At 33.2% G+C, this 26,946-nt stretch overlaps 1 protein-coding gene across 5 annotated transcripts in view; it reads right to left on the bottom strand.

The window, feature by feature from the left end:
• Positions 1-1,314: 1,314 nt before the first annotated feature.
• The window catches only part of HEATR5B (HEAT repeat containing 5B), an 82,274-nt gene continuing 56,642 nt past the window's right edge, over positions 1,315-26,946 (bottom strand). For 4 of the 5 annotated variants that reach the window (XM_036931666.2, XM_036931667.2, XM_036931665.2 and 1 more), the window contains 9 exons: positions 19,705-19,942; positions 18,362-18,616; positions 16,801-16,928; positions 13,976-14,120; positions 13,241-13,507; positions 11,937-12,161; positions 7,910-8,061; positions 6,488-6,701; positions 1,315-1,849 (listed from right to left, as the gene is read on the bottom strand). In XM_036931666.2, coding sequence (XP_036787561.2) covers positions 1,545-1,849; positions 6,488-6,701; positions 7,910-8,061; positions 11,937-12,161; positions 13,241-13,507; positions 13,976-14,120; positions 16,801-16,928; positions 18,362-18,616; positions 19,705-19,942 — 1,929 coding nt within the window. In that variant the 3' untranslated portion in view covers positions 1,315-1,544. The remainder of the gene's footprint in view (positions 1,850-6,487; positions 6,702-7,909; positions 8,062-11,936; positions 12,162-13,240; positions 13,508-13,975; positions 14,121-16,800; positions 16,929-18,361; positions 18,617-19,704; positions 19,943-26,946) is intronic. The other variant, XR_008995881.1, reaches the window with a different exon arrangement.

Raw genomic sequence — 26,946 nt, 5'->3', positions numbered from 1 at the left:
AAAGGAGGAAAAAGAGAATCACTTCCAATGCATAATACAGTCTACCTCAAAGTGGGAAATGATGCATCTACCATGAAATAAGAATGATGGAAAATGTCTGGGAGGTACCAAGAACAGCAGAAAATAGCTAAGGCAGAAATAAACATACTTTATAAATAGGTGAGTAAATGGGGGTTATGTGTACAAGAAACAAGAAGCAATTGGAAAACCGTCTGGCAGTACCTTAAAAAGCTAAACAGAGTTACCATTGAGTCAGCAATTCCACTCCTAGGTGTGGACCCAACATATATGTATCCTAAAACTGGTACACATTGTTCATGACATTATTCAAAATAGACAAAAGGCAGAAGCAACCTAATTGTCCATCAACTAGAGAAAACCTCCACAAAACAGGGAGAATAATTTTGGAAAAGCAAGTCTGAAATGAAAAACGACCCTGTAGAAAGAAAAGTCAGTGAGAAAATAGATGAAAGAAAGCACCTAGCTGAGGTCTAAAAGACTGATTAAGGAAGAAAGGCAAGGGCATATGAGCTGGCAATTGGCAAGCGTATGAGAGAGAATAAACAGGAGGCAGCAGATAGTAAATGAGTATACATTTGGGATGTTCAGAAAGGTGACTTGCTTTTGGTAATAGCTTATAGAAAACTGGTAAAACCTGGTGTTTAAAATTTGCTAAACAGTGTGGCAAAAGTCATTTCATCAATTATCTATTTAAAGTGGTCTAAAACTCCCATTCCATGAGGGACTGGCATAACTATAATTATGACTAATTCATTTTTCTTTGCCCTGCAGCACTTAGCTTAATGCTTTATACACAGTAGGCACTCAATAAATATTTGATGAATGTAACTAACCATCACAGCCAGAACTCAAGGCTATGTAACTACAAAACATAACCAAGGCCAAATTTTAGCCAGTTAAAAAAAAAAAAAAAAAAAAAAAGGAGAACATTATTCCACATTTGAAACATTTTAATGGACCAGTAAATGAGTTTTAATTCAGTTAACAACTAAAATATACACAACCGTAGTTTAATAATCTAGTATGAAAGTAAAAAGATCTATCAGAAAGGTAAAGACATTTTCAGAAATGCTAAGAAAATGTGACTTTATTCATATTATATATACCATGAAACAGACATTTTCCATTATTTTGGTTACTTCAAATTTAAATCTATTTGTTTTTCAATTAAATTTTGTCATGACTGATGCTGAATATTGACCTATTTTTTCTGACAATATCAGTAGGCTGCCTAACTACATGATACAATTGTTTTTAGATTTAAATTTAAGACTATGGCTCAATATATACAAAATAAATTAATAGAAGAGATTATCAGGAGAAACAGGAAAGCACATTCACCACATGATAAAAAAATCACTCCTTGAAAATCAGAAAGCAGCAAGAACATTATTTCACTTAGCCTACTTGGAAGCATATAATACCAATATACAAACAAAGTAGGACCTGTAGCTTGGAATGACACAGCTATCACTAATCAGGTGCTTGCTGAAAATATAAATAAAAGTGAATGGGATAGCAAATTAAAAAAAACTTGTTTTAAGTTTAATTGTTGGTGCAGAATGGACAGCAGGGGCTGGCTGCCTGGTGGCTGCTTTAGCTCTGCTGGCTTGGCTTGCTCGAACAGCAGTTTCCAAACGTACTTTCAACTCAGGAGCCGCTCCCATTACCGTCTTGAAAGCATGTGGATACAGAGGTCCAATATGCATTAAATTCTGGAGTGCAAACTCATGGAGATCTTTGGAAACCGTACTTGCTGAGGCAAAAGAATTCTCATCCAGCAGGTAAGAGATCAAAGTGGGAACTAAAAGAGCGAGTAGCTGGACTCCTGTAAGGAACAAAGATAAAAGTCTGAAAATGATCTTGCATCTGAAAATTACAATAAACTTTCATTTTAAAATGACGCCATTACCATAATAGTCTGACTTATAACAAAAATAAATGCATAATCTGTCTTAGAACTCAATGATAACTCATTAAATATTAAATATTTACTAAATAATAAGGTATATTATGGTTAGAAATCAGATTTATTAAGATTGTATATTCTACATTTGTATTAATTTGTTTTTTTAAAAAACGCTAACTAAAAGGTTAAAAAGGAGTAACACTTTAGAATTACGATCTGGTAGAATGTATTTAGAAAGGAAGATTATGGAATTTCTAAGGGTATTCCGCAATAGGAAGGTTGGAGTAGGGAACAGAAACCTGAACAGCATCTAAATATTTAGTATTATTTATCTAAAACTAAATATTCCTTTTTTAAAAATAATAGAAATACTTTTTCCCATTTCATCAGCCCCCAAAACCCATAGTAAGTGAGGGAAAAAATCTCTCAAAAACAAAGGAATATATAAAAGTTAGGGTTAAAAACAAGAACCCATATCTGCCTGACATAAATTCAAAGCCCTTAAAGAATTTGGAGGCTTAATCCCCTTTACTTGTCTTTTTGTCTTTCCATATTGACAATGTCATCCTGGAATACAAATTTCATTGAAGTGGGTATGTATCGGGAAAAAAACATATATATATGCGTGCATTTTATAATCAACATTGAGAATAATGCTTCCTCCACCTTTAATTCATGTTGATTTTTGGAGAATGACAATAGATAAGATTACAGCCAAGGCTGTAAGGGAGTAGGAAGCATCTGATACAGAATGAGGGATATAACATTCACCGATGTCATCAAAGACAGGGATAAGCATCAGCAAGGCCTTTCCAGAATCCTACCACCACTCTGGTCCTGAACTTCTTTCCCTGCTGTATATTTTCTCCATGGCACCTAACCATTTCTGCATCTCATTATTTGTAACTCCATCTAAATTAATATAGTTATATCCATTTTTCACCTTTACGTAAAATTATATATAGATATGTCTGCATAATACATATCTATGGAAAATTTTTATATCTCTATATAAAATAGATGACATCTCTTGAGAAAGTTCATCATGTTTTCCCACTAGAATGCAAGCTCAACAGAGCGGGGAACTTTGTTTTATTTCATGCTGAATCCTCAATGACTAGAAAAGTACCTGGTACAAAGGAGACAAACACTCAATAACAATTTTTTGAATATAAACAAATACATACAGACCCTTTTACTCAAAAACACTCAGAAGTTTTGAATTAATTGGATTTTTTTCATGTTAAAATTTCAGAAGATAAGCTGACATTTTATAGGTTCTAAGTAAATCCTCCAATCAGCTGGATTTAGCTCGATTTCCCTCACATAGAATGATAATAGTAGTATACAGTAAGAACTGACTTTTATAATGGAAATATAATAGTGCCTTATTGAATAAGTATGAAATTATTTTCAGTATATTGTGCCTACTAAAGCAGAAGAGGTTTCAACAGCTGGTTGAAAGGTAAAGTTTTGGTTTTAATAGTTTTTAAATATAACTCATTGGAAAAATATATTATAAATTATTTAAATACCCATCCAGTATCTAGAAATGTGTTAAGCACTTTAGGAAATATATAATTTGTCTCTACCTAATGCTTTTATTACCTACTTGGAAAGAGTGTACAGCATATAGGACAATTAGAGAACTAAGTCCTAAAAGCCTATAGCTAGCACTGAGATACAGATTTCATCAAAAGACTCACAAAGCTGAGGTATACTTTAGGATTTTATAGTTTTAGTGATTACTTTAAAATCACAAGGCCATACAATAAGGTTGGTTATAACTGCCAGAGAAATTGTATTAAAAGAAAGATAAGAGTGGGATGAGTAATCTCATTTCTTGAAGAAATGAGATCGGAGGCAGCTTTGGTAGATTTAAGAAAGAAGGAAAGGAAAATCTGAGGACAGTGAAAAAAGAATAAACAATGTAGAGAGATTAAAATAAGCAGAGTGAGAAAATTGGACTGGTCAGGTTAGCAGGTACACACTGGGAAGCAGAATAAAAGTTCTGAAAACCAGGCAAAGATGTTCAAACTTGATGCAGTAATGCAAGAGGCAACTACTCAAAAATTCTTAAATAAAGGAGAGGTAAAACTGTTTTAGATCAATTTGATGGGGAATATCCCCTAGGAAACTATTATAGTTCTGTATTTATGAGGTGATTAGATATAAAGAAGAGGAAGTAAGTTTCTCTTGAATCCTAGAGAAGTTTCCAAAAGAGATAGGATAAGTTTTGAAAAGTAGATTGAATAAAAATAATGAATATGAATTAAGAGTCAAATATAATTCCAGTGCTTTTAGCTTGTAACCCTAGTCATGTTGGGTGAGAAAACAATCATTGTCTGTTTCTATAATGGATATGGTAAAGTTAAAAATAAAAGTTAACATGATAATTGATGTGAAAAAAGTTGAATGATAAAACAAATTTAAAAGTTGAAAATTTACCCACTTGGAATCATATTTCTGTATTTTATATAATTATATATTATAGTATTAAATACAATGCTATGTACTATGTGATATAAATAAATATATGTTGTAGTATTAAGTATTAGTGAGACATATCAACAATAAGGATCATCATGGTTTCTTCATTTTATAATGGACTGCTTCACTCAGGTAACAACTGTTCCCTATAATTAAAACTAAAAAGTTAAAACAAAAAAATTAAAACTAAACCTAAGGATAAGTGCCATGCAAACACCACAGGTAAATGAATTCTGGTTACAGAATATGATGGCATGTTTTAGGAGGATACTTAATGAGTGAGTGAATGAGCATATATTAATGTGGTGGCAACTATTTACCTAGATATAGTATTAATGTTTTTACAAAGTGCCAACTGATTATCTCTTAAAATTTTTGCCAGAGTACAAAACACCTGTTATCTGAGTGAAGCAGTCCTTTAAAAAATGAAATGATGGTGGTGCTTATTATTTATGTAACTCAGTAATACTTAAAACCACAAGTTGGTCTGGCTGAAGAATTGAAATTAGTGTTTGGTTATTTCATACCTTAAATTGACTCTTATTTGAAAAGTAAAAGGGCTATTTATTTCATGGACATTGTTGAAGTCTAACTATTAAACTGTATTTAATAAATAATACATAAGTATGTTCTTGCTGTTATAAGAATTCAAACAATAGAGAATTATTAAAAAAGGAAAGGCAATTATAAGACTTTTCCCTACCTGCCCTCAGATTAAGTTTAATTCTAAATTAGGCAGCTGTTCAGGAATCAATCCCAAGAGTGATCTCAAATCAACATATTTTAAACACTGACTATGTAAAAGGCAATAAGCTCAGTGCTGGGATTATAAAATGAGTAAGATTTTAGTCTTCATCTTTATGGAGTTTACAGTGAGTAAAATAAAAAGAAAGATAAAATTTACTTTACTTGCCAAACATAGGCTATGATGTCAGTCACAACATTTTACCCTATCTATTACTATTGAATTGCAACTAAACTCAACACCCCAGACAGACTTCTTCCTGACTTGCCCAGTTTTGACACTGCTTCTGTGCTTCCTCCAGACAACACAGTAATAGTGGGCTCTTCTCTCTCTCTTTTTCCATACAACCAGTTACTCACCAAGTCAGATCAGTTTTTTTCACAACACCTCTTCATTCTTCTCTTCCACTACCATAGTTCTGGATTATTATTTTATAGGGAAGCTACTGCAATAGCTTTTAAAAAATCTCTACTACTTTTCAGCTTCCTCTGAAGTTTTTTCAAGGAACGAGGAAAAAATTTATGATAGAAAAATTGTTATAATTTTTATCTAAAGAGTTATCTGGCAATGTATAGTAAAAGCCTTAAAAATGTGTGTTCCTTTCAACCCAGTAATTTCACTTTTAGGAATTTATTGGATAGATGTAATAACAAATGTGTGCAAAGATATCTGTAAAGGATACTTATTATTTATGATTTTGAAAAACTCAAAACAGCTTATCGTTCTATCATAAGGTACTAATTTAAAAATACAATCTTTCTGCAATAATTAAAAGTCATATTTTGAAAGATAAATTTTAGATTGTGATGAAATTAAGACTTAAGCAGGGAATAAAGAGGAGTAGGTATTAAACTACATAAATCTCTGGTTAAATGGATATATGTGGTAGTTTTTCATTAAAAAAGTAATTTTAATAATGATGTTTCACATTAATATTAATTTGGTCCTATTTGTTATAAAGCTTTTTTATTATGAACACTAGAATGTATTATTTTAAAAAGTGTATTAAATTTTTTTCCTAAAAAGTAAAAAAATCAGTGTGTTGAAATTTTTCCTAGTCCTTTCCTAGAAAATAAAAACAATCACTGTGTTGAAATACCATTAGTAATTTATGTTAACCTTTTGCTCATAAAAAATAAATACAAATCAACTCAATACATTATGTTAGTTGCATAAGCAAAAATATTAAGCTTTCAGATAGTAACCACTCCTTAGTAAACTTACTGTTGGAACAGCCTCGGTCTACTATCAAGTAAGATTTACATATAATACAGATCCTCATTTTAGACTTAACGGGGTTTTTTAAAAAAGAAAATACTTACTATTCTGTTCTTCCCCGAGAGCAACCAGTGTTTCAAGAACTTTGATTCCTTCTTGAACAGCTAAAAGTTCTGTGTTACTGGCTGGTCTGTTTCTTTCAACAGCTTTCAGCTTTTCAACCACAATGGGAGCTAATGAATGGATATAAGGAGTTGAAAGGGCACGATTGGAATGTTGGAAGACTGATAGAAGAAGCTGGTAACATTTGGCTTGAACCTATATAGGAAAATCATTTTATTAATTAACGTGTGGTAGTCCTTATTTGCTGTAGAGTCACACTGCATCTTAATATATACTGAAAAGACGTAATTAACTACAGGATGAAAATAGAAATGCAGCATGAATTTGTGCCATTTTCTACTTAGGGAAATGAAGTCAAACAATAAAACTTCCAATAAGCTAACTATATAAAACTGAGAAGGAATTAATCAAATAAATATTTCTTGTATGTTAACTGCCAAATTGCTATGCTTACATAATTCATATTTCTGTAGTGTGGAAAAGCTAGAATTCTAGCTTAAGAATTCAAGCTTCTTAGAACCAGGAATACTAATCCCTGTTTTCAATTCCTTCTTTAACTTACAATTGTCTCTTCCACTTTAACCTAACATATTTAGTAAGGAAGATTAATATTTGAATGTTAAACAAAGCTTAACAAATATATTGCTTAGATACCTCAAACCCATTTGAATTCCCTGGAAATAACTGCTTACGACAATTTACCTTTTCCAGGCCTAGAAAGTAAAGTCTCATTGGCTTCACTTTATATATGAAAGACTTCATACTAATAACAAGAAAATAAAAAAATAAAAAAAAAGAAGAAAGGAAGGCCCATCAATATATGGGACAAATAGTGGAATAAAACTATTTTGGCACTTTGGTAGAAGAGGAGTTGCCAAACCTTGCTGGACATTAGAAATATCTGGAGAATGTTTTTAAAATACAGCTATCAGATTCATCAAAATAGTAGTAGAGTCTAAGAGTTATTAAACTATATATTTCTGATGTGAAGCAGGTTTGAGAATCATTAGTTTAGACTTCTGATATCATGAAACAATACAACTAGAAAAACTAGTTTCTAATAGGTCCACTAAAACATATAACAATACAAATTTATCCTTTAATGCCCTTGTGTCATTAAGTAAATAGTGAAAAATACAATCATGACTCATGTAAGGTCTCCACCACTGTAAGCCAGGGTTAATCAAATATTTCAGATATTGGGGAATTTTGGTAGAAGTAAAACATACACATGTCTTTCTTAGTGCTTAAACCCAGTGATCTTTTCCAGTTTTTCTATTTAAAAGCCATAAAGCAAATACTTAGGTTTTCATTTCATGTATCACACATTTTAATGAATCAATCTGCAATTTTCCTGATATTGTGGTATGTTTACTTCTGTGTTTGTTATAAGTGTAACTTACCCATGGGTCACATGAATTTAAGGCGTTTTTAAATCTGTTCATGCATCCATTCTGTAATGACTGGACTCCTATTATTTCACTGCTAGCAGACCACAGGAAGAGTGCAATTGCTGTTAGCATGCTTACTTCATCAGGCGCAGGCAGAGAATCTTCTGAAATATACAAATAATGAAATGTTGAAATACATGAAAAATGAAAACAATATGCTGTTTCTGAAGTGTTTTAGAACTTCAAAACATTTATGTTTTGAATATCTTTCCCCCCAACATTTATAGCAACGTGCCTCAACCTGATCCAGTCTATAAACAACTTTATGAATAGAAATCACCTTCTACTGAGAAACAGGGGATACTTTATTAGAAGTCCTGTATTTAAGTCCTTTTTCCTTGTTTTTCTGGATGTTTAATATTAATTGAAAAAAAATTTAGGCATAAACCCTAACAAGAACTCTAATATGGAAAGCAAACTTAAATATGAATGACAACATGGAAATATAAAATTACTTAAAAGTCACTTAACTTCTTTGGAGTTTAATTTGATCCAAATGTCCCAAATACTCTCCTTCCAACAAAGGTAAATGATTATGATAAGATATTCTAAGTAGCTGAAAAATCCAGAGTAGATTTTCTTAGTGATATCACTTTTCTACATAGTAAAATATGAAACCTGTAAATTTTACATAACCATAAACAAAAAAATCTCACACAATTTCCTGAAGACAGTATTCTCATTATTTAAAATATTTCTTGCTTTTGTAACAATTTATTACATAGGAATAGATAAAACTTTCACCTAATGGAAATAAAGTATATAATTAGAAATACAGGAAATGTGTACATTTATTCTAAGGAACAGTACCACTAAACATATGAGATCCAAACTATTTTGTGATTACCATTTCTTCCATAGCTGAACTTATCAATATTCTTTATATGTGAATTTGAGCTAGTTTGGCAACTGAAAATACTCAGCAATAATCAGTACTTTATCAGGATTATGAAATAAATATTTGATATGCTAACATTATCCCGTAATGAAGCATCAGCTTTTTGTAAAATAGAATGGGCTAAGAACAATAATTGAGACGAAGTCCGTAACTTAACATAAAGAAAAAGATGTAAAAATTCAAAGGATTTAGCCAATTTGCAATAACAAAGTCATATATGTTAAAAAAAAACCTAAGAACGATATACTAGGAATATTATTCTAGGTAAAATGAGAATAATCTCTAACTCAAAATTTATGAAATTGGAAGCAATTTTTTTTGTCAGAAAATTAACACTTTATTTTTACATTGTTACTTTAATAAGATTTGGCCTATACATACTTTATTAAAAGGTACCAGGATTTTTGGATAGGTGACTGATGCCAGAACAGTTAACAGGGAAAACACAAGATGTGTCTGTTGCATTCTGGTGCCAGAAAGTAAGGATGTACTCAAGAAATGATGGGGACATGTCAAAATAACAATAATGGACCCACTGAATTAAAAAAAAAGAATCTTAAATCAGTACTGAAAGTAATAGACAAATTAACACTCAAGTAAAGAATATAGGGAGGGCAAAGAAAAAAAGCTCTTCCTTTCAGTAGATTGACAGCTGATAAATGTAAGAAGAACAAATAAATGTTGAAGTTAGGAAGTTGTCATTTACATTATCATAGTAATAGTAGATTATGGTACAATAGATGTTAAAATTATCAGGTAGAAATATTGACTGGGAACTGTTAACTGACATGGTCCCAAAGTTTTGCCCACAAATCCTGTTAATTTTAAAAGGGAAAATAGCACCTTTATAATGGAGACCATGACAGGCACCATTTTAATCAAGTTATTAAAGTTAAGAGTCCCAATAATGGCAGAAAGTAACATTATATGCCTCCTTACATGATGCATGAGAAATACATAATGATACTCATGAAATATTCCTACCAAAAATGCATAACCTGAATCTAATCATGAGAAAAAAAAAAATCAGACCATTCAAAGTTGAAGAACATTCTATAAAATAGATGGCCTGTACTCTTAAAAAATATTAATGTCATAAAAGATAAAGAAAGGCTGAGGAACTGTCTTCAACTAAACAAGGCAAAAACATTATGACAACTAAATACAATGCACGATCCCAGACTGTATCCTGGATAAAAAGACAAAGTTCTATGAAAGTCATTATTAGGACAACTGGTGAAATTTGCATATGAACAGAAAGAGCACTGTATCAATGTTAAATTGCCCAAATTTCATAATTCTTCTGGGATTATATAAGAGAACGTTCTTATTCTTACAATATCTGTGAAGTATTTAGGAGTAAGCAGTCATGATGACTTCAGTTCATTCTCAAATGGTTCAGCACAATTAATAGTGATAATATTAACAACAATAATATGTGTATTATATAGTAACACATGTGGCAAAATGTTAACAACTAGTGATTCTAGGAGAAAGGTATACTGTAGTTCACTATGCTATTCTTACAACTTTTTAAGAAGTTTGAAATACATTTCACAATTGAAGGTTTAAACATGTTGTTTTGCAGCAATCTTAGGAGTGATTTCATTATATCCAAAGATATTTATATATGCATGTATGTGTGACTGTGTTTACATATGCATATTTTTAAGTGAAGTCCCAGACTTTATAATAGAAATACAATTTCCATAATGGAAATCCTCTATTATAAAACTTTTCTTGTGAAGCAAGGGATTCTGCTTGTCTTGTTCACAAATGCTATACAAATAACACCCATGGCCTAGATCCCTACTTATACTATGTCTCCTGAGAATTCAGTTTTGGACAGAATATCTTAGGCAAGTGAATTCTCTTATCATACATTTAAATTCATTAAAATGAATGAATTAGGTTGATAAAATATCAAAACCTCCCCTTATGATTAACAATTAAAAAAATATGATTATTGAGTAGGGACCACCTATGAAAATTAAAATAATTATTTATATTTTACCTAATTCTTAACTATTTATTTTTCTTGTTACTCATATCTATTTATCTATCTACATACACACACATATATATATACACACACACACACACATATATATATATACATACACATATATATAAAAATGACATTTAACATTTTTTTAGTTAAACACCTACACTGAACAGCAAAACATTAACTCATGATAAATTTATAGCTACTTTTGAGAGCAATTTGGCCATGTCTGATAAAATTAAAATGCACCATCAATTCCATGCCTCAGGGTATGCCCCAGAGAATCTCAAAGCACACATGCACGAATAATTTATAAAGATGTTCACTGCAGCAATTTTTACAATTGGGAAAAATAAAAAATAGTAAAAATATCTACTGACAGGGGAATGAATAATAATTGACAAATACATGTGATGGAAAACTATATAGGAGTTAAAAAGAATAAATGAGAGTTTTATATGTATACATTAATAGTTCCAAAAAACCTATTCCTGAGTGAGAAAATAAAGGTAGAATGAGGTACTATGATATTACTTGTATAAATTTTAAAGCATACAAACATTTCTATACATTGCTCATATTATTTACCTCACTCTCTATACATTCATATCTACATTTATTAACATGTATATTAGCATGACTGACCTATATTTATTAATATAAAGGATATTTTTATATATAGGTATTTCAGGAATGAAACCTGTCAAATCAAGACTGGTTTCATTTGAAGATATGTTGGGGTAGTGACAGATACTTCAACTTTCCTATTGTTTTCCTTGAAAAAAAAAAGAAAACAACTGAAGCAAACAAATATATTAACACATGTCAATTCAACTCTGGGCATATTTTCTGTCCTTTTTTGGGAGGAAACCCTGCAACATGTATCGAAGTACTAAGACAAGGGCTGAGTCAATATCCAGAAAGGGGTACTCAAGTTCACGTGTGAAAGATGTCACTGAAACACCTGGTTGGTTCAGTGTGATACAGCAATTTTCTAACCAGGTCACTCAAGTAATTAGTTATTGGGAAACAGATATCCTATTAGATTGAAGGTTTTGAAACTCAGATTAGGTTACCTGGTTGAGAATATTCCAGGATGCATGCAAGAGTGCTACGAATTAAAGCTGTCCACTGCTTTTGAGTGTCCTCAGTTTTGGCCATTGAGAGCGTCACAATACTTTTAATCCCTTGAAGGGCTGCACTGACTGGTGGAGGAACCTGATTGTCTGCAGACTTTATTGCCGTGTCCTTCAGTATTCTTGCAATTAAAAACAGAATCGTGGGCAGGATCGTCATACATCCTGAAAAAGAAACAAGTCGGATCACCTCATAACTGCTTCAGGGCCCATATGACAGCTGTTTCAACTGTTTGTTTCTTACAATGATGTTTGAAAAAGAAAATAAGATACTGGCAAGCTATTTTTAAAAAGACAGAATTAATATTTTCTTTCTTTTCCCGACTAGCCTTGTTTTTATTACTTCCAATATTTCACCTATTTAATATGTCACACTCTTCATAATGAAAATAAGAAAAACAGAAGGAAGACTACCATATATTTTGAGAAGTATCTGAGTAACTTGGTGAATCTTCTGGCAATTCTAAGACATGTCATTAATCTTCAGTGTACTAAAGTCAGTCCAACCAGGCCAGGAAAATGATGAAAACAGTATCTGGTTAAGCAAACAGGAAATGAAAGAATCCCGAAATTTGTAGCTGAAAACTTGAATGTCATCTAGACCAACCTCCCACTTCATGAAAGATCTCCTTCCCCACTCCCCATGCCACCACTGTAGTTTGTCTGCAGAGTCCCAGTGAAGGAGAATTCATTATTTTCACATCTATAGGCTTGTGCGGAGCCGAAGTTAAATGTTATATCTCCTGATACTATTTCTACCTTCTAGATAAACAGAGGGAGTCTACCTTTCTGTTCAGTAATTCAGGTGTTGGTGTCTGCAGACAGCTATTATCCTTTAGCTGTGATTTCTTTACTCCTTAGAGTTGACTATCACTCTCCTCTGATATTCTTTTATTTGTTAGTGTTGCTTAAGAGTGGCAACCAGATCAGAACTAAAGGGTTTAATAGTTTAGTAATTTCACCTTGTCTATCTGCTAACATTCAATGCCTTTCCATGGTTTTATCTCTTTGTTGAAGTTTGCCTGAAATACATCTGAAAAGGGCATCTTGGGTTTTGGGTTTTTGAAATCTTTAATCTTTATAGGCTCCTAAGAATAAACAAACCATGTTTAAAAAGACTGACCTCCCTTTTCACACTTGAGATTTAAGAAGAAAATAGGTCGAAATAGCACTTAAAATCAAAGGCAAGCTCATCTTTGACTAATGTAATATAATGCATTTCAAAGTAGCAATCAGTACCGTACCAGCAGGTGAACAAAGGGACGGTAAGTCAGAGAGTATGGTAACTGCAGCTGCCACCAAACGAGCACTTTCTTCTGACAGTTGAGTTTTAGGGGCTAAGTGACTTGGAGAGTCTGACATCTTGGTACTGAGATGTGGCATATGTCGTACTAAAATGAACATCAACAGCTCCATAGTTGCAAACACGAGAGATTTCCCAGGAATAAGACCACCGCTGTCACCTCCTTCTCCTAATACAGGACAGGACTCTTTTTCCATATCATCTTCATCTTGGGTAAAGGAAAACTTGGTGAAATTTCCCACAAAATGAAACAAAATAACAAATACAGATAAGATAACAAAAGTCTATTTGATAAATTCAGTTTACAACTGAATATCTAACTGATGCTATATCCTTTTCAGAATAGTTTTCTGCTTTACTGAAATTGCTTAATGACCTCTCCTTAAAAGTAAAGGACAAATCACTTTTTACTTAGAAAAAAGGTATTTTTATTAGGAATGTATTTCGTATCAGGAATAACACATATATTAGGTTGAACCATATAAAGTTGTACTTTTGAAGGTGAAAAATAGTTCCCAGCAATTTCATTTGATTCTTTCTAATGAAAACAAAATCAACTGCAAATCTTCTAAATGTATGATTAAATTTTTTATTAAAAACCTCCTGGTATTAATATTTTTAAAATTTGAGTACAAATAAAATCTATTTCAAAGTTAATGTAATTTCTAGTGCTTACTTAGAGTGTTTCTTTTTTCTTGCAAATAATCCTGAGCAGCTCTTACTATCTGTTGTACAACTCCAGTAACAAGCAGCTGGACAGATGGTGGATTCCAGGTCAACAGGAGGCGGTGCAAAACACTCAGCAACTCAACACCAATCAGCTATTACAAATGAACACAGGTAAATTTAATTCATCTTAATGCCAAAGGATAAATTTATGTTACGAAAATCTAAGAAGATATACCTATAAAAATAAACAAAATTAATATATAGGACTATGCAACAAATAAGATTATAACAATCTTGACAGACAGTCATATTTTATCCCCACATATTTTCAGTCAATAAATTATTTATATATCTAAAAAAATGTTTATATTAAAAGATGATCATTCTCTTATTTCTTTCCCCTGTTTGAACTAAATGGTATTGCTAGACTCAAATGCCATTAAAATTTATGATTTCGAATCTCAGCAGCATCTAGAGAGTCTAGGCACTTCCAGCAAGTCCCTCTCCAATTCATCTCAGCAACTATTACAGACTTTCACCACTCAACCACTCATCTGAGCCTCTTGTTTACAATCTTCCACATCAGACTCATCCAATGAACCTGCCTCTTTCAAAAGGGGAGAAAAAAGTTAACTACAACCAAAGACACTTTCGCCCCTTTTCTTAAGATCAGTGTCCAGCCTCTTGCCCAAGGCTTCCTATCCCATCCTGTTTGACTTCCCAAGGATTCTTCAAGGACCTCAATCGTACTTCTTATGTCTTCAACCTCTCTCTCTAGTTAGGCTCCTCTCCCAGTATAAGGAAGTATTCGTCTTTCCTCTCTAATGGCCCCCCCACTGCCCACCACCAAAAAACCCTCTCAGTCCGTCCACGTGCCCATCTACATAGCCCCGATGTGCTGCTCCCTTTTCCAGGCCAGACGTTTCTTCTCCTTCACCTTCTCACTCACTCCACAGTCTTGCACAATCTGGCTTCTACACACCTAAGAAAGTGCTCTGCCTGACATCACCAATAACCTCCTCTGGACTCTTCTGTCCTTATTTACTGGATTCAGCTTCTTTTGACACTGTTGCCTATCCTTGAAACTTTCATTTTTGATAACTCTCTCCTCTGACCTCTCTAGGAGTCTCTACTGCTGATTACCCTCATTCAAACCCTTATTTGCTATTTATCCCCAAGGGTCCAGTCTTGGCCCTCTTTTCTTCTTCCTGTTTTCTTAGGCCAATGTACTTGTAATTTCTCTGGAATTATGACAACAGCCTCATAACTGGCCTTCTTGCCCCCTTCTCATCTCTTCAAACCAGCCTCTGCAAGGTTGATAAGTGGTCAAATCTATATTGTATTCTGAAACACAGTTTAATCATGTCATTCTTCTGTTTAGACATTTTTTAAATGACTCCCTATCACTTTGAAGATAGATTTTAAACCTTTTAACATGTCATAAAAAAATCTTCATGTCTTACCTTTACCCTGTTGTTTAGCCTCATCTCCTAACAACTCCTACCTTTCCATTACCTCAGCTGCAGTAAATGGCAGTAGTGCCCTTAACTTGTAATCGCTGTTCTCCCCCAAAGGAAAACCCAACCCTTTTGTGCTGCTTCACTAATTCCTCTTTGAAGATTTCATCCAACCATCCTCTCCTCTGAGAAGCCATCCTTTACTTCTTTGATGATGTCAGTGCTCCTCCTGTCTATTTATTACATCTTTATGTACACTAGTGTAGCGCTTGTCATACTGTACTGATCTCCTGATCCAGGAGCAATAAAACCATTTTGGATATCAATAGTCTCAAACTGTGTCTGATGCAGGAAAGGCACAGAGTAGAAGTTGTTGGGTGAATGAATATAATTTTTGAGTCAGTATACTCTGACAGTTTTACAATTATAGGATACAACTCAGGAAAAAAAAATCCGTATCATATTGTGAAGCAATGCTTGACTAAATAAAACATTATTAAGTCCAAAAAATAGTTTGGTAGATATGTGAGATACTATATTGAAGCCAATAGCTGTCTGTAAATACAGAGACCCTTCCAATTCACAGATTAAATTTGATAGGTTTGAGTATTTGAAAACAACCCTGAAATGTCTTGCAGTAGTCTGCAGTTTAGCTGAGGCACAGCTTTGGGCTACAAGCCTGGGACACGAGAAGAATTCATCAGTGGGTCAGTCTTAGAACCACACAGAATACGCTCTGTTTTATTTTTTGTCAGCACCATGTGCAAAACTAATTTTGATACAATAAGATGAACAATTTTTTATCTGTTTCCTCATGTTGGAAAATTACTTCAAGTGATGCCCTGTGGTAATGATGATCACCAAAGAGCTAGTTCTTAATTTGAAAATAAGGGAATTTCTAATTAAGAAGAAGAATAACAAATCCAGTGGTAACTTGGTTTTGTAACATGATAAAGTCCTCTAAACATGCTACACAGAAATTAGAAGCATTTCATTTAACTGTTTAGATAAGTACTTCAGCCAGTGCAAAAACATTTCATTAAATGAGACAAAACTTTATTAAACATTTAAAAGTGGTATAATTTATGTAATAGCCTTATAAATTACTTCAGCCTTTTATTAGTAGAATCATTAACTAGGACTGAAGGCATCCTTTAAGTTTTTCGTTTTGCTTGACTGCTGATGAACAAATCAAAGAAGGTACAGGGAGACTGTCTCTACTGTGTCTGTGCCTGGTCATCCAACATGCCGCAGAGTCTTGAATAAAACCAAAACCCAGGGTACTAGCGATACAACATCTATTTCATATGTGAAAAAGTTAAGATAAATATGAAAACAAAGCATACAATTAATCTGCTACAGAGATATACTATACCTGATCTTCTGCAATATGGATTCGGGCATAAGGAGAATCTAGCAAGGTATGTAAGGCCTGTAGACACGCTGTCACATGCTCAATGGGCTCCTCAGGCCTCGGGGAACAGAGGAACTGTATACTCACACCTGCAACGCACAAAATCAAAGCACAGATTTGCCAATATAAAACACTTTGTGGCTTTGACACCAAATTTTCTTCTCTATTTTTTTACAGATTAACATATGTGTATTAATGTCTTAGAATTCTAAATAGTTTTCAAAATAAGCAACGAAACTTTCAACCTGCCAAATATTCGGTTTTTGAATATGCAATTCAAGCAGCTAAATACTCAATTTTTTATTTCTAGGACACTTAAAAATAATACATTAAGAATAAATTTATGAAAATTATAAAATTACTTCTCATTAAATGGTTGCCAAACTATCTTCAAACCTACAAATTTTTTTAAGTGGCAAGCTACAGAGGCACAATGGATGTTGTGAATAACAACTGCTCTTTATTTTCATTAGGGTAAGGTTATTGTTTTGGAAGTCTTTCATATTTTCATCTATGAGATCTACTGACAAATGCTATAATTTCACCTTACCAATCATGTTCCTTTTCCTTCCAAGAAAATGTAAGATCCCTAAGAGTTTCATTAGAATGTATAAATCTTAGTAATAAAGAAAACTATAAAGCGATTATACATTAAGATGTATTCAAATTTGCCTTACTTTGCATTTCAATATTTCCTCATGGGACAATTTATCAAGTGCCAAGTAAAAGAATATCTATTGTTTAAAAAGGAAATTTAGTGTCTTTTTCTTGAAAACTATTCAATATTGCTTTGTGAGTAAACATGATAGGTAAAATTTTTAAAGAGTACTTTTTAATACTTAAATTTTTAGATCAAAAATCCAGTTTAGAAAATGCACTTACAAGCCCTCCCTTAACTATTCCTTCTCTGAATTGTACTATATAAAACTTTTCGACAGCATTAAAATGAAAGATATGAAAGAGGTCAGAACATGCTACACCAAAATACGCCTGCTTGAGCAACAGCAGGTGCACGACATTTCTCTGACCCCTTTCTATGTAAAAGGAAGTCATAAAATTTCTCATGAGAGAGGTACCCTCCCTGTATCAGGAAGAGAAGAACATTCTTATCACCAGAGACTGGGAGTCAATGTTGAAATAGACTTGTACAAACACACCTACTAAAATAACCCCTATCTTCCATTGATTTCCCCCATATATTTCCTAGTCACTGTCCACTGTTCTGGCTCAAACACCTTTGTCTTGTCATATCCCTACAATTTATTGTTCTTTGTGTAAAATGCCATTTATGCTTTTGAGTCTGATGGCTACTTTGGGTTATCATTTTCCTTTCTTTAAAGATTGTGTACATGTAAAAATATTAAATAAACATGTATGCTTTTCTCCTGGTAATCTGTCTTATGTTGGTTTAACTCTTAGGCCAGCCATGCAACCTAAGGCTAGAAGGAATTTTTTTTCTCCCCTGTAGATCTCAATTTTCAGAAGTGATAAATCTTGAAATCCATTAATTTGGCACACCTACCTAAGATTAAATGCATTCTGTCTTTGTTGATTTCTGGCAAAGATTTAGCACCAGGTGTTGATCCTGAAGCTTGGTTTAAATTGACAGATGTGGAACGTTTTTGTAAACCAGATATCACTGATGCTTCTGCTGACTCTGAACATGTAAATCCTGTGCTATTTAACCAAAGTGCCACTGCATGGAGAATTGGGGCCCAGGAATTCCGGTAGTGAAGTCTAGCTGTATCAATAGTCTCAGGGGTATAAAATGCTCCACCTGTAAAATCAAAGCAATCAAAAACATTAATTTTATTGTAAGTGTTCACTCATTCATGAACAACTAACTTAAAAATACTCATTATATACTGTCTTAGTTCATTTGAGCCACTCTAACAAAATACCAGAGACTAGGTGGCTAATAACCAACAGAAATTTATTTCTCATAGTTCTGTAGGCTGAAGTTTGAGATGAGGGTGCAAGCATGGTCAGGTGAGGGCCCTCTTCCTAATTTATAGCCAACACCTCCTTCTGTGTCTTCACATGGTGGAAGGAACTAGGGAGCAATGTGCGGTCTCTTTTTTAAGAACACTAATTCCATTCATGAGGGCTCCACATGACCAAAGCACCTCCCAAAGGCCTCACCTCCTAATAGCATCACAATGGGGATTAGGCTTCAACACATGAATTTTGAAAGGACAAAAAATTCAGACCATAGCACATACAAAAGAGTAATCTAGCTAAAGAGATTCTCTTCATTATAAAGCCACCAAAACAAATATCCTTCCTGCAGCTGCTGCACAGGAGTGCCTCCTCACTGGTGCTATGGTTTCCGGCCTTTCTCCTGTAACTGCTGAGGCCACTGATCCTCTGCCTTTCCCTACCCTGTGGTCACAGGCTTCCTCTGCATTGTTTCCAGTGACTCCTAAAACCCTTATCACCTTTTCTTTCTATCATAGCCAGGGAATTCTGTCTTCTTTCTTTTTCACTCTTCTTTTGCCATTCTTCCCTACCTCCTGTTTTCACTATCAAAATGAGGATTTCATTTGTCTCTGCGTACATGCAATGACCCGCACAGTAATATCCTTCATTGTGGTTATGCATAATGACCTGTCATTTAGAGTACTCCAGCTCATACAGTTTTTACAATAACAGGGAGAACATTTTTGCTTGGGCTAACAAGTAAGTTTAATGCTGTATTTGAATTCACATATTCAATACAGAGAACATGTCTAAGTAAGAAAATGCCAAGTTAAAGTCCACAGATACTTAAGATATTATTCTGTTGTAGCTAGCCTCCACCAGTTCCATTCTGTGAAACTGCTACTTTGAAGTCCACAAGAACAAAATTCTGAATGCTGTACTTACCATCTGGGGGGAGCTGACTAGCAAATTCAGCTGGTAGTGTCAAAAGCGCATAGTCTTTTAATGCTGCCAACCACAGGCGGCTGAGTGTTGGCAATTCAGGCTGTACAAGTGTTATTAAACTATCTGGTGGTAGTTCATCTATAGTACCATAATCATCTTCGTCATCATCAGTATTTTTAATTGCTCTTTTTGGTTTTGACTCTGCTTCCTTTTTAATATTCATAGCAACCACATATACCTGGTAAGAGATTCAGGAGGAGAAAAAATAAGGCATAATATTAAGAAACGACATATTCTAAGTTGTTATGATTATACAGTTGATTCACAAAAGTAATTGAGTATAGATACTAGAAAGTATACAACTTCATGATTTCCTAACAACCTCCAAAGAATAATTCTACCTGCTTTGGAGGCAGTCTTTTTTATTGATCTGACTTCTGACTATTCCTCTTACAGAATACTCCTTGGGGGTTGGGGGCGGGTTCTCTGAATTTTTTCTGTCTTCTCTTGTTCTACTTTACAAAGCCCCATTTATATGATGTTTTTGTTTTTTGGTTTTTTTTTGCCATAGTGTATAACTTCCTCCCTCTGCTTCCACAGCCTTATTAGACACAATGAGATAGCATTCAAAGAAAAAGTCTGAGAAGGGGAGAGACAAGAGAAAGGATTTCCATAAATACCTTCTAACCCTTTCTTAAATAGTTCTTAAGTGATATTTAGCAATCTAGCCTTTACAACAGATAGCTGAGCCAAGAATACAATTTACTAGTCACGTATATATTATTTGTATTCTTTCTCTCCACTTTGTAAACCAAAAAGATGTATAATGGCAATTTCCTAAGACAGAATTGTAAAGATTTCTTTGTTGAAGTTATTTGTTTGCTTTCTTTTGGTTTTGTACATACATTTAGGCTTTTGGCAACTGACACAAAGTTAAATTACACATCAGTGAAAAACCAAAAAGAAGGTGGGGGAAAGAGTAAGAAAGAAATAGAACTAGATAAAAATCTTGAGAAAACTGTTTTCAGGGCCCCTATACAGTGTTATTTTCAATACCTAATGAGGAAGTCTGTGTATCTGTATAGCTTCTTGATGACAAGGTCTTACTGTTATTTTTACAATAAGCACACAGCTATCACACAGTAATTGACTAAGTTCAGACAATGATTACAGGAAACAATGAATCTTCATTTTAATGAAAAAGCATTCTTTAACCTGTGATGATCTATAACAGCTAGTTACAATCAGTAATATTAACACCTGACAATTTAGAAACAGAAACCAATTACTTTTGGGAATAAGAACTTTGGATCTCAAGTTATAAATATATCACATTTATATTTTCTAGAGGTTCTGAACTTGCTTTTGTCCCCTAGATTTATTATTATGCAACATTTTAAGAAAATGTCTCAAGAAGCACTATAAATGTATTCAGCCATTCACCTATCAAATCCTTACTAGCTATTTATTTTTGCCTTACATTAGTATTGTGCTAGGACCATCTGAGGCATCAAAGAAATATTATACATAGTTTCTCATTCCATGAACTCATAGACTAATAAAATGATAGGGGAGTACAGAAAGTGCCAGAAGAAGAAATGTTTTTTAGTGATCTATCTCCCCACTCTCACTATACCCAGGGTTTAGTACCTGGCACCTAACGAACAATTGATAACATGTAATAAATGAATGAATCTCAGGGAGCACCAAGGATGGAAGGATCTTAATGGAGTATGAAAAAGGTGAGACTGAGTTTTCAAAGATAAAAGTTTACCTGTTCACATAGATAGAAGGCAAGATTTCAGGCAGAGAGAATATCAAGAGCAGTTAACACAAGAGCAAGAAAACAACACAAGCACTCTAAGCAAACCCCAAGTGTTTGGTACAGACTAAGAACAGAATACAAGGCAGAAATAGCTGCAGATTTTACTCTAGGAAATGGGGAACAGAAGAGGTCTCCACAGGGTTTAAAGGTCAGAAGTACATATTTTTCCTCAATATTTAATTTTATTTTTTAAATTATGCCATAAAAAGTTTTGAAAACAGGTTTGTAAAATTACTCATAATCCCAATTTCCAGGTTTTCATATTCTATCTTTGTAAATTCTAGTTTTGTTATACGGAGAATTTTGTATTTAATTTTATCTACTAATATATCATAGGGTTTCCCATGTGAATACAAGTCTTAATAACCATTACTCTTAATTCACTGCTGCAGATGACCTACAATATATCTAACAATTTCCAGGCAGTTGAAATTTTGTATTTATTTCTGATTCTTTACTTAGCCTTGGAAATCTTAGAAAGAAGAGACTTAATTTTTGAGGACTAAAGGTGTTCAGTTCTTCACATTATAAATAATGTTTGAAGTAAACATTTTTGTAAACTTACTTCTTTTCCATATTTTGGATATTTTTCTCTAGGATAAAGTCCCAGAAATGGAACTACTGGGTCACTGATCATAAATATTTTTATGGCTCTGAACAGACACTGTCAAAAGATTTCTGAAAGGGTTCTATATTTTACATTGCTACCTGTAAGATATGAGAGTATGTCTTTTAGACTTATTTTTTAACAATTTTTTTGGCTTATTTTTCTTATTAGATATTATACAAGAAAAATAGAAAAATCAGAAGCATAAGTAAAATGAAGAAAATAAAGACTGCCACTCCTAGATATAATACCTGTAACATTCATAGATATCTTCCCTCTCACAGATATAATACTGGTAACATTATAGGTATGTTATAGATAGTCTTTTAAGTAATAATGTGTTTGTGTATAATTTTTAACCCTTTTTTAAATTCACTTAATAGCATCATCTCTTAGGATCAAGAAACACATTTATTTCCTTTTTTTTTATCATTCTCATAGCAGAATTTTTGTTTATATCCTTAGTATTCCTTAGGACAAACTGGTCAACTAATGTACACCGTTTTACAAAGTGTTCTGATATGTATCATTTTTTAGAAAAGTTTGCTATCATTTTAAAAATCATGTTAATTTAGCTGGGGAACGTTTTTACATCCCCCAGCCTCCTGTAATATATTGTAATAAATCTGTAACTTTGTTTCCTCTTTGTGAACCCTCATCTCATATTCTTTTTTTTTTTGCATTAACAGTTGGAGACATTTTATTTCTTAAAAAAATCTTTTTTCAGGAGTCATTAACAACATGTAAGTCAATCAACAATGAAAAGCCACCCTACTTTAGAAAAATGTACAGGTCATTTTTAAAAACACAAGTCTAGGAAAGAGTACATTTCTACCAACTCAATTTAAATTGTCCTCTGATGACTTCAGTTCAAGAGAAAATAGTAGTTATATTTTACACTAAGCATTATTACGGGTGTTTTGTTAAATCATTTTATCTAATATGACTAATCCATGAAAAAAAAGAACATTCTAACACTTGTCTTTAAATCACAAAATGCACTATGATTACATCACCCTTACAGTAATTTTATATATATATTTATTCACCAGGAAAATTTCTATAAGACATACTTTTATTTTTTTAATTTTTAAATTTAATTTAATTTTTTATTTTTATCTTTTTGTAGATAATTATTTTTTATTGAAGGGTAGTTGACACACAGTATTACATTAGTTTCAGGTGTACAACACAGTGATTCAACATTTATATACATGATAATTCTAGGTACCAGCTATCACCATACCAAGTTGCTACAATATTTTGACTATATTCCTTATGCTATACATTACATCCCGGTTACTTATTTATTTTACAATTGGAAGTGTGTACTTTTTTTTTCTCTCTTTTTTTTGTGTCATCTCATATTCTTAGCCCAAAATTGCCATTGTAGAATGGTTATTCTAGTATAGGAGTGGCTGTAGGGGGAGAAAAGACTAACAGTACAAAAATAAACTAGGATGCAATTGCATAGACTAGAGACAGATGATGAAGACTCAAACTAATGCAGTGAGGACAGAAAGGAAGGATGTATTTATTTACAGATAAGGAAAGTATCTATTGCTAAATTTAAAAAAAGGTTGCCACATTGAATAGGATTCCATTTTTATTTTGAAAATAAGGATAGATATATACACCACACATACATCTTATGACATAAAGATTTGTATGTGCACATATGCATAGTGATATATACCAAAATATTGATAGTAGTTATCTTTGGGTGAAAAGATTAAGGATAAGTCTTTTTTATACTTTTCCTTTATAGTCTGAATTTGTGTAGTAAGCATAGTATTTTAATTATCAATACAAAATTATTTTCAAAATATTAATGAAATAAAATAAATAGGAATTAGTTACTTACTAGATGTGAGATGAGGGGGTTTGAAGAAGAAGTAGTAGCTAATATTGATACCTAGGTTCTGGTCTGAAGACAGGGGGTAGGACCATAGCTGGGAAAAGGGGGAAAAGAGAAAAATAAGAAAAAAACCGTCTTTTTTTTAGATATGGGTGTGTGGTGTTTATAGGTCATCTAAGTGGAGAAGTCTAATAAACAGCTAAAAAACATGGGATTGGAGTTTAGGAGATAGGTCTGGGTGGAAAGTAGATTGAGAGTCTTTAATATACAGGTAAAAGCTAATAGGCTGTGCGTGTGGATGAGGCTGTCCATAAAGTATGAAGAGTAAGAAAGGAACATGAAAAACACCAACATTTAAAGAGCTGGCAGGCAAAGAGAAGCAAGTGACATTGAGGAATGAACAATGGGAAGGAAAGAGGAGAACCAAGAGAGTCATGTCACAGTAGTCAAGGAAATAAAGGGTTTCTAGAGAAGACAATACCGAACACTGCAGAGAGGCCTAGTAAGAGAAGATTAAAACATGTCCAGTAGTTTCGATGATTATATTATTTGTAACTTTGGTGGGAGTAATTTCCGTGAAGTGGTGAGAGTAAACCCAAATTTCAGGGGAATGAGCAGAGAGTGGGTGGGTGAACAGCTGAGAAAGTGAGGATACTGAAATTCCTTCAATGAATTGAGATGTGAAGAGAGAGAAGGCAGCTAGCAGTAGGGAACACTGAGTCAGGGACGAAGGAAGGTAAGAAGAAAGAGTATGTAAAGGGAGATGCTGAGGATGCAAAAGGAGATTAAGTGACAGCACTGAATCTGGAAGAGCGCCTCCCCAAACTCATGCCTAACCAACATCTACTCTTACCCTCTATATCTCAACTTGAATGTCACTTTCTCCAAGAAGCCTACTCTGCACCCCAGACTGTTTTTTAGGAGCCTCTGCTATGTGTTCCAAAACATTCTGCATTTCTCCTATGATAACACTCACTACATTCTGATGCATCTACTTGTTTGCTAGTCTGTCTTCCCTTGTAAATGGAACACATCTCTCTTGTTCACCACTGTATTCTCAACTACTAGCCTGGTGCAGAGCTGATGTTCAGTAACACTTTGTTGAATGAATCAGACAGTGGGAAGTAAGAGAATGAGAAAAGTTAGTCTTAGGTCAGAGGAAAACTTAAAATAATAATAATTATATTAGTAACAGCAGGGAACATGCATTGTGCATGTATAATGTGACATTGTACAAAGTTAATGATTACCTTGTTTAATTCACATTTGTAATCCTATGAAATGTGTGTAATTATTATCCATAAAGGTTGAGAAAACAGACTTAGAGAGCTAGTTGAATATCTCACAAAACATAACACAAGTAAAAGGACAATTACCAACTCACATAAATCTAGATTTGAAAGTAACAATCTGAGGAGCTGGAAAATGAACATCCTCAATTTTCTGAGTGAAATGTAGAAGCAAAGATGGGTCTTGAGGAGAGAAATCTAGGATAATATGCTGGGCATTTGAGGAGAATGACAAAGGAAAGGAAGATAAGCAGGAAAAAGAATTACTAGACAAAACTGAAGGCTGAGGCTTGAGGTATAAATCATTTAATTATAATACCAAGCTACCTAAAATGAGAAAATAGTTTCAAATAAAAATGTACGCTATTATTTTAGTTACATGAGGTTCTGATCTAACTTTTAAAAATTATTTATCTTCTATTTAGTGCAAGACACAATGCTTGGTCCTTTTATATTCATTACTTAAGAAGAAGATATTATTTCCAAGTTGTAATGAAAAAACTGAGGCTCTCAGACATCAAATCATTTGAGCAAAGTCACAAAGATGGTAAATTATAGACAGAACTAGTTCCAGGGCTTGTGATTCAACATTACTGCTTTTCATACTATACTATGCCATATTTCTCAGCAGGGGAATCAAGCTCATGAATGCAAGCCAGCAGAGAACCAGCTAACTGGCAAATGAGCTTATGATCATCAAATAGAATGGTCTCTACATTTGGGGAAATTAATGAATGGCACTAAAGAATTCAGAACAATTTTGGATTAAAGAAAATTTCAACAAATCAGTTGGAATGTAAATTTCTACATACAAGAAAGGTAATAGTTTTACTTAAAAATTTGGATATGTGAAAAATTAATAATGAATGATTATTTTTCAAAGAGAAAAAACAGAGGTAGTCATATCACAGTATCTTTTTCTTACACAACTTTCCATCTAAAATTAGAGACTTGCATTAATTTAAAAAAAACTAAGATTTTATCAGTAAGAACAATCATCTCACCAATGCAAACAAAAAATATCATTTACATAATAAGCCAAAAATGGCACCAATGTAAAATAAAGGAATACTCATGGATATTCTATTTGAAAGATAGCTTGATCTACTGTGTAAAACATCAGGAAGAAAAGCTAATTTCTATGATATCTGATTGACCTCTAAATTTTTCATTTTTACTTCTCTGAAAAAAACACAGAAGTAAAAACCCAGGGGTCCTTTATCTAAACTCTATCATCTGGATGCTACATGCTTTGAGCCAGCAAATGCCTACTGGGTGGTCAGAGGCTGCTGATACCATGGAAATAGGAAGTGAGGTACTTGGCTGGCAGAGGAAGGAACAAACTATTAACTGAAATACTGAGGGTAAACAATAAGAATTTGAAAACAACTAGCAGACAGAATTTAGAAAAGCGAGTTTAACACAGTCATTACTTTTAAAAAGTGCCTGTGGAAATGAAAGAGGTAAAATCAAATACTGAAAAACAAAACAAAATAAAAAACCCTACAGCCTTAGTATCAATGTTTCCATTATTTGTAGTTATTCCCTGCCTAATTTCCCCATAGTAAGTGAGGGGAGCCTTTCCTCAATAAAAAAGTCTTCAAAAAACTGATCAAAATAAAATTTTCAAAGACTTAGCAAGAGTTGTTTAGAGAGAAAAATG

The sequence above is a fragment of the Manis pentadactyla genome, chromosome 2, assembly GCF_030020395.1.
Source record: "Manis pentadactyla isolate mManPen7 chromosome 2, mManPen7.hap1, whole genome shotgun sequence".
NCBI lineage: Eukaryota > Metazoa > Chordata > Mammalia > Pholidota > Manidae > Manis > Manis pentadactyla.
Note: the sequence above shows the minus strand (reverse complement) of the source record. Positions and strands in the feature narration are given on the sequence as shown.